General features: G+C 38.3%; 1 protein-coding gene and 1 long non-coding RNA gene across 6 annotated transcripts in view; one reads left to right on the forward strand and one right to left on the reverse strand.

The window, feature by feature from the left end:
* The window catches only part of SYT9 (synaptotagmin 9), a 70,960-nt gene extending 58,811 nt beyond the window's left edge, over positions 1-12,149 (forward strand). The window contains exons 4-8 of one of the 4 annotated variants that reach the window (XM_063332500.1): positions 3,399-3,519; positions 4,577-4,748; positions 5,391-5,520; positions 6,097-6,253; positions 7,325-12,149. In XM_063332500.1, coding sequence (XP_063188570.1) covers positions 3,399-3,519; positions 4,577-4,748; positions 5,391-5,520; positions 6,097-6,204 — 531 coding nt within the window. In that variant the 3' untranslated portion in view covers positions 6,205-6,253; positions 7,325-12,149. The remainder of the gene's footprint in view (positions 1-3,398; positions 3,520-4,576; positions 4,749-5,390; positions 5,521-6,096; positions 6,254-7,324) is intronic. The other 3 variants (XR_010070748.1, XM_063332501.1, XM_063332502.1) reach the window with 3 other exon arrangements.
* LOC134514546 (uncharacterized) overlaps positions 1-15,307 on the reverse strand; it is a 123,927-nt gene that overhangs the window by 16,748 nt on the left and 91,872 nt on the right. The gene's annotated exons all lie outside the window — the stretch shown is intronic.

A 15,307-nucleotide genomic window follows, 5' to 3' on the forward strand; every position in this document is an offset into this window, starting at 1 on the left:
GTACACCTTTAGTGACAATCCATGGCTTAAGCCATGCGGCTCAATGATTTTAAACTAGTGAAGATGTGCAATAATCATCTCTGTTCTCTGTTACATAGACCTTGGTTCTGTTAAAAAAACAAACTTATAGTAAGGACTTGTGATTGCTGGATGTAACGGTGATACCTGTGACACCACCGATCTCCAGTCAGGGCATGTCCTATTCCACTGCAGTTACCCAGACAGATGAACACGCACGCGCCAATTCTGTGGTGCAGTCATGGTTTATGGTACTCTTTGAAGAACATTTCCTAATTAAGTTGAACCTTGAAGCTCCAATAGCAAAATTTACAATATTTGGAACAGTTAAAAATGTTGCCCTTCAATTACAGAAAATGGGGGTGAACAAAGTGGAATAGCCGGGGCACTGGGAAAGGCTCACTTTGTTAGAAAATCTATCTTTCCAAAATTAAGAAAACATTGACAAATAATCAGTATTATGGAGTAGTAGTTAATTCCCTGCAAATCAAAACAAAAGTGTAAGAAGACAGGGCTTCTTTTTCAGACTCGGAGAAGGATCTGCATGCCAAAAAATATGTTTCTCCTGCTGCTGCCTGCAAGTTTTCCTTCAATTACATTCTCAGACTGCTACGGTTAGATTAGTACTAGCATTGGCTTTTGAACAGACCGAATCTCACAGTCATCTGTGATCTATTGCTCTAATACCTACAAATTCTAGAACTGGAAAAGACTGAAGAAATTATAGGTTCTGTTTTGGTTTAACAGTGTTTTTCCTGTATAATGCCCAGTGCAAGTTTTGAAAAAGCATTTACGAAGTATTATTGTCATTGCAGAATTTGCTAATAAAAACATCACAGCGTGGGTGATGGTTGCTTTTCAAGCGTAAGGCAAAGCTTGTGGATAAGTATATTATGGCATAATTCTTAGCACTGCATTCAACACATATGATCCGTTCTTTCCTAACCAGTTCATTTATGCAGAGGGTTAACATTTTTCCTGGAAATCGTGTCTAAAACAATTGTATCGTAATTCATTTACCTATTAACTTCTTGATAAGACGCGATAAAAGGTTTTAAAATGTTAATTCAGGATGATCAAGTCTGGAATGGAAACTCTTGTATTTGGTAGTAACAGTAAAGTATTTACAGTACTCACATAATGAATTACCTAGTCACCATGTGGAGCACTGGGGTGAATACAGAATGCCTTTGCCATGGTTGATAATATCGAAGAATACCAAGATACACAGTTAAAACAACAGATGCCTGATGGGCTTCTTTATCATCAGGGAAAACCTGAGTGATCCAACAATGCTATCTTCTCCTAAAAAATTTGTGACCAATTAATGAAAGATAACTTCTCAATCAAATTTTCCGGAGCGACAAATTCCCCAAATTGCCAAAAGGTGGCTTCATTCAATAATTTCTTTAAATGGCTTACGAAATTTTGCTCCTCTCAGAGTTGCAGCATGAGAGAGAATTCCACAGCTACAAATCTCAGCACCTCAAAGCTGGAGAAGTACACTTAAATTCTGGCAGTTGTTCTTCCTCACTATGGGAAGGATAAGTAAAATCTTTGCTTCCTGTTCCCCAGGTTATAGGTATCAAGCTCCAGGTGACCACTGGGAAAATTTCAGAGATCAATTATTCCTCCTTTTATGTTAAGTACAGGTGTTAGCCAAGTGAAATTTCTCCTGGATGTCCTGACATCACTTTAGCCTGTAGGACTTCCTACAGCATCACCTTCTCAAACAGCACTTTGATCCACGGTCAAAGTGAGTCAGTGACAGAGTTTGTTGCAGCAGGTCTGCTTCCAAGTATGAGCCATCACGAGGTACTAAACAGCGTGAGTCATATCAGCTTGATATTGTTACAACCTTTATTAGCTTTACAGCTACCATGAAACACTGATCTTTAGGATGGAAGAGACGATAGTTGATGAAGTCAAGTCAGGGTTTTAAAAGCTAGTTACTACTGACAAAGGGCCCATAATATCATCTTTTTCCTTCTTTGACAGCATCTCTCTCCAACAACAGCACAGGAAAAGCACCTATTTCTGAAGCAACACACATGATTTTCTTTTTCCCTTGCATAAGCTGACCACTATAGTGAGGATGCCTCTGTTGAGCAAGGGGTTGGATCAAGTGACCTCTAGAAATCCCTTCCGATGAGACATTTTTCTACAACTCTGTGACAGCAGTATTTTCTGTCCTGCATGTCTCCCCTGCTAACTGATGAAGCTACGTGAAGTGGCTGCATAGGCTCTGGGCATTGGTCTGTACAGCAACTAGCTCAGAGACAAACACTAACCTGTTAGGTGCTGCTTCGAGGTATTTTCACTCACCTTATATGTCATCCACGACCCTTCATTTTTTGGTGACTGACACAGAAGGAGCTAACCTGGGAAGGCAGGGAAGGTATTGCTCAAAGCTAAGTAGGCAAGATACACATATTCCACAATAGCTGTATTTTCCTTCCTGTAAAACCTAGAATGTAGCTTTGAATTTGCTGGACAGGATAACTTTTTTCAGTCAAGAATGAAATATTAGGTCACAGGAAAAAGGTCTATGAAAGTATCAGTTCACTGCTCAGTTAAAAAAAATGCCAGTCAAATCCCAGAAAGCATTTAATACAATCCTTTATTCACTAGATTTTTTATAAAAGAGTTTCATTTTTTCCTTTAAAAAAGGAAACAAACAAGAGAGATGCTTTGTAACTGCAAACAGGGGTTGCTCATTTTCTGCTACCTTTCTGAAACCCTGATGCCACTGACACAAGAAAGGGTTGCAAATCATTCTATCAATGAAACGGGTGGATAAGATTACTTGAGGGAGCTTGTCTGTAGAAAGTGCAGGAAGTAATGTCCTTACTCTACTTCTGGTGGAGGCTGCCCCGTTACCATAGTGACTCCACGCCTCTCACACCTGAGTTTACGCAAGCTTGAGAGTTCCATAAAACTTTGCCCTGCACAACCAATGGTTTTTTTTCTGTTTACCTCTCTATGGGTATCCCTTTGCAGACTAGAAGGAAAAGCACAGCGATCTGTTGCAGCTTGTCAATGATACATGCAAATCACTGCAAACCATAAAATAGAACAAAGGTATTCTGCTGCCTTATGCTGTACCTCATCACTGAAATGTGTTTAATCTCCAATGACTCAGTGCTAGGAACTATAACCACATTTACACTTGATAAATTTGGTGGTCTAGCAACAAAAGAAGCAACTTGAACCTTGTAGTCAGATGGGTGTCTGTTTTTTCAGATATTTTTCAGAATGAGAATTCAGCTTTTGCTTGCATAACTATAGATTCCCTAAGGTATATTTTATCTTTAGCTCCTGTTATGGGTTTGGGAAAATTGTTATTATTGCTTCATATTATCTGCCTTTCCTTGTAACAGGATAACGTGGATCTCGGTGACCTGATGTTTTCACTCTGCTACCTTCCCACAGCTGGTAGACTAACTATTACAATAATAAAGGCAAGAAATTTAAAGGCAATGGATATCACAGGAGCATCAGGTAGGAATTAATTTAATGCTTAATGTGGATTTCTGTCCCATTTCCCTCCTGAGACACAGAATCCAGCACTGTCAAATCCCAGAATGATTTTTGGGAGGAGAGTTCTTACGCTGCAAGCTCTTGAGTTACTTGAGTACAGGGGTTTCAAAGAAATAAATAACATATTTTAGTTTGTTTGGTTGCAACCAATAGTTTAAAATAAACTGCCTTAAAAAGACTGCAAGATTATTATTTCTAAAGTGACTGTGATTCAGAATAGCACAAATTGGCCAAACTGCATTCAAAACACTGGGAATTTGTTTGTACAGCAGACTATTTGTTACGGCTATGGCACAGAGGCAGACTGACCCTCTCTGACAGTCTCCAAGAGCCACTGAGCCAATTCTGCTGTTGTTGGCATATGGACAAAACAGTAATCATCCCAGACTTCTTTCAGCAACCCTTTCAAAATTTCATGATGAAAACCAGAAATTAATTTAAATAAGAATTCATAGATGATTTTTAAATACTAGCAGGGAGTTGTAGAGCTCCCAGAAAGGAGTTAAAAGAAAAAGCTTTTTTTTACTACAATCAGGAGTTCAAAAATAATTATAATACTCTTGAGAAATATAAGCCACTAATTGTTACATTTTGAATTATATTTAACCATACATCAGTAAGTCCCACTCTGTAAAATATTGTCATCTTCTGTCTGTCCTACAAATCTGTACAAGTAATTAGGCTGTTATAAATAGGTTGATACACAGGCTGTTGTATAAACAGTCATGTACAACACGGTTCAGTGGGTATTTTAATACCCTTTGAGAAGTTGGTACACAACAAGGAGCTTCTTGAACCTAAATTGTTCATTATAAGCAGTCAACCAGGTAAAGCTTTCAAAGCTCCACTGCCTCCCAGGCATGCCACGGTAATAAAGAAGCTCAAATTCCAGTCAGGTCCAGGTGACTAATTCTGCAAGCAGGTATGGGCATACAAGAAGGCTGCTCCTTTCACTTTCCATCTATGTTTGCTTAGAAACAACAAAAGAAAACCAACGTTGTTCTTATGATTTACACAGATCCCTACGTGAAGGTTTCTTTAATGTGTGAAGGAAGGCGACTAAAGAAAAGAAAAACTTCCACCAAGAGGAATACCCTTAATCCCGTTTACAATGAAGCCATAGTCTTTGACGTCCCTCCAGAAAACATTGACCAAATTAACTTGTCGATAGCTGTTATGGATTACGACCGGTGAGATACCTGTAGCTGTAAAATAACATCATCTATTGGCTTATAAAATCGTGCACAGTAGATTCGCATCCAGAAACAAAGTTATTATTTTTTCCCAATAAATGGGAAATTAATGTCATGTTGACTTTGGTAGAAGACTAAACTTTCTTGTATTGCCAGGCAGAATTTCCTTTCTAAATTATAAAATACAGCCTTGCATCCATAACTGACATAACTAAGCTGCATATATGTTTACCGGAACTGAAATAATTGAACATATAATGAGACAGTCCACACGCTGATGTTCTGTTTGTGCACAATTACGCTAACCTCTGAGACACACACCTCCATTTCTGAAATTGCGGCCTAGAGTTTACTTGTATTTGCAACTAGTTACAGAACATAGGCGAAGAACATTTTACATTCTTCATGCAAAAATAAGACACAAATGCACACAGACACCTAGGGTATGCTATAATGGGGAAAATATTAAATTTTTCTGGTAAATGGGAAGAGCAAACCTACGTATTTTATAGTTTATTACATTTTTCAGGCACAAATTAATTCTAAAAATCCATGATTAATGTTTCTAATGAAATATGTAAATGGTATGGTTCTAAAAGTAAAATTTTAAGAAAAAAATATTATGGAACATTTTCACAGTGTAGGTCACAATGAGGTCATTGGAGTATGTCAAGTAGGCAACGATGCAGAAAGTCTAGGTCGCGACCACTGGAACGAAATGCTCTCGTACCCTCGGAAACCCATTGCTCACTGGCATCCTCTTGCAGAGGTAAGACTTTTATTTCTTGCTTCCCCATTACTATAATTGTGCATATTCTTCCACATGGCATTAGAATTTGGATAAAATTTCATGAGCAAAGCCAAGATCCACATGCATGCACTAAATCCCAGAAAAGGGCTCAGAAACACCGATACTAAAAGTCGAACATAACACGCAAGTTAAGTCTGCTCCTTTCAATTTTAGGGGCACAGAAAGTAATTAATGTCTTTAATATATATGTGAAAACACCAAACATTATACGCTGGATTAAGGGTTTGGTTTTGTTTTTTAAAAAAGATCTTGGGTAACTTTCACTGATAATGGATATAAAGAAATGGACCTTGTTTACAGAACAACCAAGACCTATTTTTTTAATATATATAACAACCTAATTTGACTTTTTCTCTTGTAAGAATATATCATCCATGCCACTAGCACATCTCAAGGGATGCCTAACTGCACTGAAAAAAGAATGTTTAAGTGTCTCTGGAGGTTTGAGGCGTTGATAAGAAGCCACTCAATCAGAAAAGCTTTTCAAGGTTCCTATGTTTTTTTGTTTTGTTTTGTTTTGTTTTTTGTCTTTAGGGCCCTATTCAGCAGAAATGTTATGCAGGTCTTCTGCGCTTGGATGGCTGCCGAAGAGGCTTCCTCACCCTTTTAACCTATTCAGCAGAAATTTGGCATTCCTGTTGAACTCTTTCTTAGCCATATCCTCAGGGGCTATTCCACAGAGTCCAGTGGGGTAAAGATGTCCTTTTAATCCCTCTGTCTAATCCTCTCCCCAGTACAGGGAATGCTAATCCTGATTCATGAGACATAACAATTCATCAAAGATCTAACTAAATTGCTTCCTAAGAGTTACTATGACTTACTTTTATTGTTGCTATCACTGGCTAAACTCAGGCAGTAATCCCAGCCAAAAGAAACTATTATGTTTATGAACAACCACAATGTTACCCCCCAATGCTGAAAGACAGGAAAGACCATTGTGTTCATATCAAACCACAATGAATTCCCTAATCACCTAATATATAGAGAGGCATGCAGTTCACAGCCTCTTTGCCTATACTTTACGCATCAGAGCGCAGCCGTGTTACTAGAACGCAACTGAGGACTGTACCTGCTTGGGTGTAAGCAGTAACACCAGGCAGTTCCATACGTAATTGTCAGGCAATAGGAAGATGCTACAAAACGGCAAAAATACCACAGTCTTGCCCTGTCTCCATAAGTGAGTACATTTACTGGTGCTCGGGCGCCGCAGCAGCACGGTTTCAGCAGGGAGACCTTTGAGTGCTCACAGGCTCAGTTGCAGCGGGAACGCAGCGTGCCTTTTCAGAGCATGGGTGCTGCCAACACACAAGTATGCCGTGAAAGAAGATCGAGAAAAGTGGGGGACATCTGCTTGTATGTTTGTGCCCTCGATGGCAAGCTAGCTAAGTGCCACACTTGAAATGCCTACCTGGGCATTTGGGAGCTGGGTTTAGGAAACATATCGCCAAGCTCTCAGCGGTAGCCAAGCATTGATAGGAATGCCTTGACAAAGCACGTGAGGAGTAGTGTAATGGTTACTGTTTCCCAGAATACGAGAAGTGTCTCTTAGCAGAAGTTGTCTACATCCTTATATCCAACCTGTCTTCCCTCTTTGATAAATTTTATTGCAGCCAGAGCCCACAATTAGGTTTTGACAGCTCTTCCCTTTTTACAGGCATCCTGTTCTTTTCATACATGCCTGGCTAACTTCTTTAGATTTCATTACTGCGGATTGCTTTTCATGTCACTGAGCTAAACAGAGACATATTTTTTTCCTTCCCAGGAATCAAGTGGGGGAGGGTGTCCAGCGCATCCAGGCTGTGCAGAGAAATATATACACAGCATATCATTTTGGTTCCTGAATCAGGATTAGACTCAGCGAGAGCTTCTGGAACCTCTGTGGCCACAGCCATAGGACCCTGAATATTTGCTGAATAGGACCCTCAGTCTTCTACTGTGTGAAGAGCTATTGGTTTCAAATAGCGTAATGTTATCCACTTGTAGCATTAATTCTCCAGCTGACACTACTGCTACTGGTAGATTATTTGTATGGTCGCAAGCATTACCCAAATTTAAGTCATAATTTCTGCTCCATAGAATAACCCAGGTTTTACAAGAAACATGATAGCAATGAAACCCAACAAATATTGGAAGCAGCAACAAATATGGTTCTTGTATTTGCAAAAAAGGTGCAGTACTGTGAATGGATAGCTTTCTAAATCTTTTTTTTCAAGAATGATTGTCATCAGACATTTATTTTTTGATGACAAGTTGTGTCCTCAGTCTCAGTTGATGCCTCCTTTCACCTTACATGAAAACAAATTAATGTGGTTCTTTGCAGCAATCCTTCAAATGTGAAAAACTAAAAAAAAAAAGTTCTGTTGGGTGGGAACAAGATACATACGGTATTTGTAATGACAGTATGTTCTTTTAGAGAGAAGATAACCATCTGTATAACGTGGAGGCTGTTAGTCCTCAACCTTTGTAAATGATTTTCCGGTCAATGTTTCTTAGTTGTGTCCATGACACTGCAAAAAGTTGGAAGCATCTGACAGATGGCTATGCTCTACCATACAAACACACACATGTGCGTGCATGTGCACACACACACACAATGTCATTTTAAAATGCTGTTCCAAATATATAGTGCCTGTGAAGACTTTCTTTATTATTTCTAGTAGAATTAACAGGGCTATTTTACATGACGGTATATTGTAAATGCTGACAAATTCTGACCATTAAAAAAAAACTATCAAAGCACTGAATTCTTTCATACAATAAAGTTTATGTCCTGGAACAAGAGCTCCTGGGATAAAATTTTGCCACTTATTTAGTCATGCATGGAGTTCTCTCTTCCTTCAAACTTTTCTAGAGAGAATTTGATTCAAGTTTTTACACCGGGATTTTTATTTTAAAAAATACAAACGCAAAGTATGGGTATTTTATACAATCTAGTTGCCTGCAACTTACAGATGGGGAGCCCTGGTCTTTATACATAGTTCAGATAAGTTTATGTGCAGACGCATTGCTTTATGTCTTGTATATGTTGACACAAATATGTATGCACAGATTGAAGGAAATATTTGAAATTCTGATCCAAAATCTGAAAAATTAGTTTTATAACCTATCAATTGAGGATATTCCAGAAAATCAGAATTGCTAGTGGGTAAAGCGCAGCTTGGCACTTGCAGGAAATCTTGGATCTGTTGTAAATGTGTGCTGCAGCTATAAAGTAGAAGTCCTGTAAGTACAGCGGTTTTCAAAAATCTCATGCCATGCTATGGAGAATGTAGCTACCGCAAACAAGGATGTCCCTGGCAAACTACACAACTCTTCAAAACCGGCCCAAGCAAAATTTCAGATGATTAACTGGGCATTTCCATAAGAACAAAAAACACAGATGTAAAGTTGTCCTGGCAAAACGATTTCGCTACACTTTCAACTGAAGCTTTATATCAGCAGACCAGTGATACGATACGAAGTTCATATCTGTTCATGCATGATCCTCACTTCAGGCAAAATCCTGCACTCTTTACTCAGGCCCGTCTCCTGGGAGTCAACATGGGGAGATGTGCGTAGGTAAAGAAGGAGGACCTCTTCCTTTGGAGTAGAGTTCTTTGATTTCCTGGACAAATTATCGTATATGCACCCCTGCCTGGAATGCAGAGCAGGCAGCCGCACGCTTTCCCACTGCAATGTTAGCAACAATAGCTTCTGTAAAAAGGAAAACACCTATAAACGGGCTCGTTTTGTGTCCACGGAAGAGTGCAGAAGCCTTTCTAAGATTTGTCTCTAGCAACTCAAAGGGGCATCAACTGAAAAGTTGTATCATTATAATTGCCAGTGTTTTTTTATTTTGTTACCATACTCAGTTTATTTACTGCTCAAGGGTCTGGCATCAAGAGAGTGATTTTGAACAGAGTTCTATTAAAAGAAAAAAAAGAAAAAAATCTCTGTACAGTGAGCATTTAAAGTGGAATCCAGCACACCTCAAAGGCTTAGGGATGAGGAAGAAAACGTAATTTTTTATTAAATTCTCCTAATTCTTGCTGACTCATGACTTGCAAACTGTTACTCAGGCTGTGGCATTACTATGTGCTTTTTACAAATATCTGCCTTATCATAGTACATGTATGGAATGATAGCTATTTTCTGTATGTGGATATTTCACCCTTCACCTTTATACTCCCCTTAAGCAACACTATTCCCTAGACCTGAAGTATTTTCATGTTAGTGTTCTGGTGGGCCGGTACACTGCTGCTGTCTTTGCACTGTAGTACAAGAATACAACAGCACATTGGAAGGAACAGAGGATCTACTGCTACGAAACCCAGAGAAAATGATGATCCCATTACTGTTCAGTCTTTCTTTTCTGAACCATGATTCTCAGAGGTAAATTACTAGAAGGCTCACAAGAATAATTTCAAAGCTGCAACCCTCATTTGTTTTCTTATTCCTGTGAATCCATAATTACACTGTATGACAAGTATCGTAACTCTGAAATAGAAAAGGAAATCCCTTAGAAATGCATCTCAGCAAGATTTTAATCCCACTTCACTCATTAACAATATACTATTAAACAGTGACTTTTAGTTTTCCGTAACAAGCCACCATTTCAGATGTTATTTTTTGAAAAAGCAGTGAGTCTCAATGGGAAAGCCTGCCAAGGTACTGACACGCAGGCAGAGTATAATGGGCAGTTGCGTGATACTCCCATGCCAAAATACTCACAGCACAACCCTTTTGCAGCTGAGTGCTGAAATTATTTCTTTATCTGTTTCCACTGAAATCACAAGACATTAAAAGCATTTCTGTTCTCTTTTGTTTCATTTTTTTCCCCTGTAAATAATCCTAGCAGTGGACAAACACACACGCATCTCAATCCGGGGAAGAAGGGACTACCAGAACAGAAAGCAAACATGTCGTATAAAAGACTCAGTGCTCAAACTGTTCCTACCAGTCAATGCACACTTCAGCTTTCCATGCCAATGGATCCGTGAAATAGCAAAGCAGTACATATGAGAAACGTGTTATATAGAGGTCCAATCTAACTACCAGTAGTGGAACTGCTGGTTCAATCCACAGTGAGACAACTGGAAAGGGCAACACAAAAGAATGAAAAATAAGAGGTTATTGTAGTCCACCCTTCTTGGCTTGAGGGGACAGTTGCTGGGGGGTTTTTTTGATTGTTTTTGTTCTTTGGGTTTTTTTGTTTGTTTTGCTTTCATTTGCGTGTTTTTAAACACCAAACATGATACGTAGCTATATTAACATGAGCACCCAAAGCCAGAGTTACAAGAGACATATTTACGTGTTTATCACTTGGCAACATTAGAGCACTGAGGGGACCTATTTGCCACTGAAAAAAAATAGCTGCAAACTCTCTTTTAGATTAAAAGTAAAAAATAAATAGGAAGAGAGAAAGAGGAATTGAAATTTGGTTGGAAAATCTGTTTGATCCAGTTAGAAATCTACCTGAAATTACTGTTAATGAGTTTTGTTTGAAAGAAAGAGTGAAAAAACCACAACTATGTGACTCGATCTGAAGTGTCATCAATTAAACGCTTTCTTCCCTTTAGAACAGTACAATGTCAAATGATTACATCTCAGTATCAAGTGAGAAAACAATGTCTTTCTTATCCACAAGGAAAAAAGCATGTAGAGAAAGTAGTCCCCAATACTGTAGAATTTAATAGAAGCCCTCTGTGCTGGGAAAAATGGCAGCAGGACAGACTTTGTAACAGTGTCACCTAGAATCTTGCTGTAATTAGTGCAAGGCCTTGCTTGCAACCCTAATTCTGTTCTGAAGTGACAGCCTTACAATACGTGAGCCAAGCTGTGCAAGGTGTGAATTATCTTGTAACGGCGCTGCACATTCAGGTCTGAGTAGTTTGAAGAGCTGCATTTACCGTTAATTTCTAACACAGTGGGTTGGGCAAGGAACTACAGGTGCAAGTTCTCCAGGGTCCTGCAGTTCTCTGAAAGGACCTCCATCTCCTTGAAGGTCCGTAAACCCAGATGGCAGTGATGGACACTATTCAGGAAAGGTACCATCAGGACATACCTCACCTGCTGACCGAACACAGCACAGATGGCACAGAGGGGAAGATGACATGAGGACTTGTAAGCACTGGGCTGTTTGTTTGTTTGTTTGTTTTGTCTGGGTTTTTTAGTTCCTCCTTCTTTTGCTCAAACGTAGACATTGTAAAACTGGAATGTTTTACTCAGTTGCATGCTGGCCAGCTGTCATTTTTAATACCCATTGCAAAGGTGCGTGAAGAGAGGTGTGTTGTTTTGGTATACTTTTGTTTTAGTAACACATGAACATTGTACTATGCTTTATTATTTCTTGTTCAAAAAATAGTCCTGGTATCTCTGTTTCATGTCTAATTTTGGAGAGTAGAGCCAGCCATACCTGTATCAAGGCTCTCTCAATTAGGTGGGCATTTGTTCGTTTAGTAGAAATAATGCATGATTCCTTTCGCAGTGATGGTTTGAGGGACAAAAAATTTCTTAATTTTATAATATGTATTACAATCTTCTAAACACAAGTAAAATGTACTGTGATTTATTTATATAAATCTAGTCTGAACAAATAAGTTTTGATCTTAATAAAAACTCTGTAAGAAATTGTGGAATTGTAATTTATTACTATTTTGTATTTTATATATTAAATTTCAGTTCATTATTCAGAAAGACAGCAAACACTCTGGAAATGTTTTAACTCAGTTTTTCTCCATAGATGTTGTGTTTTGATAAAATAAATGAAACCAGAGAGACAAAGCTGTTAACATGACAGTTACTTTACAGCACTCAAACATAATTTGGGGGTTTGGATACTGAAACCTCCTCTTATTTCATCCCATGGCCACAATCATCACTACAGAAAGATTTTTAGATATCAAATATGAATCTCACATATACTAAGAAGAAAATCAAGAAGCTACAGAAGTGCTTCTACCAAGTGACAGTGTGTTAAATTACCAAAATTAGTATTTAGCATGGCAGACTCACAAAATTAGTGATCCTCCTGTCAACACCTGACATGCAGCTCACAGTTCCCAGGGGTCCCCTGACAGAACCCAGAAACAAATGGAAAAGAGAACACAATGGGAAAATGACCACACAAACTGCACCTAAAAATGCAATATTTTTTCTTTTTTTCATGTCTTTTTTCACACCAACTGAAATGACCTATCCATCAGCAGGGGTTCTACATGTGCATGACATCTAATTAAGGGTTTCTCTGTCTCTTTAGGGATAAGCTCAGTCACTTCTCATTTGGAAGATCTGGCCTACCTGCACATAGTGCATGAATAAAGGGCCTCTGACATACAAAATGTGGCACAAAACAATAATTTCATGCAAGTAAGAAAGAATTTAATATAGTTACATCTCTTCTTGGGACTATTTGATACCATAGACATATGGAAAAGAAATTAGAACAGGTCTGTAGTTTTGAAGTTGATATTATCCTTAATAGTGGTAACACCTTTAGGCCCTACATAGACTCCTGTTTTTCTGCATTACGTACGGGTGCCTGAAAAAGAACTGGTGCTCCAGACAGCTGGCATGCTAGGATAACAAGAGAGATGGAAGATTAATGAAGGACGCATGTTTAGGCATTTTTTCGCTGGCAATGAATGTAGTGCTAATTATCCCTCTCAGTCTCTTAAGCCACTATAAATTATACTACAGCAGGGGAACTTCAAAATTGTTTTTAATGTCTTTCAAAAATACTGTTTTGCATGTTTATTTCTTTGTTAAGAAACAAGCAAAAGCCTTTTCCTCTGTCAAAACAGGCCCACACATCTCTCCTTTCAAGACGCTTTTCCAGCAGAATCATTCTTTAAGCGTTTCTACATAACCTACAGAATTGAAACAAAACTCCATTAAGACGGGGACAGCTGAAAGACTGATTGCAACAGCCTGTTAATAAGTTGAAGTGAAAAGCCAAAGGTTGAGAATCCTCATTGAAAAACCCTAATAAGCCTCAATAGCAAACAACCTTCGTTAGTTGCTCCCACATAATGTCCAGCCTGAGAAGCCTGGTGGTCCTGCACAGCTAATACCCAGTGAGATGAAAATTAAGGGAGATACCTTGTTAATACCAAGCTTTACTAGTAGCTGACTATGAACTTCCACAGGGGGAATGCCTAGTGAGGACATGCAATGAAGTCTAAAAAGCACCTGAAGTGACAGGAGTGCGAGTGCAGAGCAATGTCCCTGAAGAGCCGAAGACATGGGCCATTACAGTAAGAACTCAGTAACTCAGAAAGTAGGGTCAAACCTCTGCATCTGAAGACATGATCAAGTTGACAAACTCTGTGACTCCAAAAGTAACCTTTCCAGGGAAGGAAATCACGTAGTGTTTTGTACTGCAAAGTAATTCCATTCACGTCTGACAAAATTGTCACTGAAATTTGTCACGTGGACCCTAACGGAGGTTTCTAATATAAACAACATGCACATTTTTATACGGCTTGTGGTGTAAATTCTAAGCAAAATGAAAAAAAAAAGCCCTGCCTTGAAACAGAAATCAGTATATTGATTGGGGTTGAATTCTTCCCCTGCATGGCTTGTGCAAAGAGAAGGTTTCAACACTCAGAATTGAGAGCTGAAATTGTCCCTTAGGGGACAAGAACAGTCTATTTCAAGCCACTGTTTTTAACACCCTGATCAGTATTCTAATATTGCCATTTAAAAAACATCAAATAATTCACTGGCTATATTTATGCATTTATCATTTACAAATTAATTAACCACACACTTCAATCTGGTCCGCCACACCATCCAAAAGGCCATGGCTTTAGACGACTTAATAACTTGCAAATAACATTCATGGAGTTTATGTTCCAATACAAGCACAAGTAGGAAAACCTGCAAATATTCCATAACATAGGATGTGCCTGAACAGACAATCTGGTCCAAAGGGCCTAGCTAAAGCAGCTTTAATATTAGAGAATCGTTTGGAAGTGAGAGAAATGTCAATAAGCCAGCTAGGGTTAGATCCTCACTCAAAGGAAAAACTGTCAATAAAAATATCTTTGTTGGGGAAAACATTCTTAATAATAACAACAAAATTCTATACTGAACCTTTATAAAGTTCTGTAATTTTCAGTTTAGAAGGCAGAATTCTGTTTCTAGAATGTTACTATATCATTTATATCCTGGTAACTGACACAAAAACGTTCCTAAAACAATAGATTAATAGAGTTCAGCTACATTAGGACTCCAAAAACGAAATATAATTTAAAAAATATCTTTTTAAAATGCAATAGTTTTGGACCTTTTTAATGACTTTCAGGTAAGGGCTGCTGCAGAATGTCAGAACATGATAGGATAAATTGCAAGATTGAAATTTAATGAGTAATAAATAGTAATACTCCTATTAGCAATAGCCAGGCCTAAAACACTTTAGACGAATGTTGCAAAATCCAAGGTGAAAGCAAATCACAAAATCAGTAACTACCCAGGTCTATTCCTAAAGACATCAAACATTTGTCAGTACATGTGAAGTTTGAAAAAGTACATTAATAGAATGTTTCAGGCCATAACATAGCCTGAAAAATCAGAGCATTCTGACACTTGTCCAAAGTAATGTTCAGGAACGCAGAGAGCAAATGGACAGGCAAGAGAACTGTGTTTAGAAAAGGTGTAACTACAGGATTCAAGTGAACTGACATAATATTTATGCTATCCAACTGCCCAAATAACAACAATACCTTCTGTAAGTTTTTGTAAGTATTGTAAGTAACAATAAATA

This window comes from Chroicocephalus ridibundus, chromosome 4 (assembly GCF_963924245.1).
Source record: "Chroicocephalus ridibundus chromosome 4, bChrRid1.1, whole genome shotgun sequence".
Classification (NCBI taxonomy): domain Eukaryota; kingdom Metazoa; phylum Chordata; class Aves; order Charadriiformes; family Laridae; genus Chroicocephalus; species Chroicocephalus ridibundus.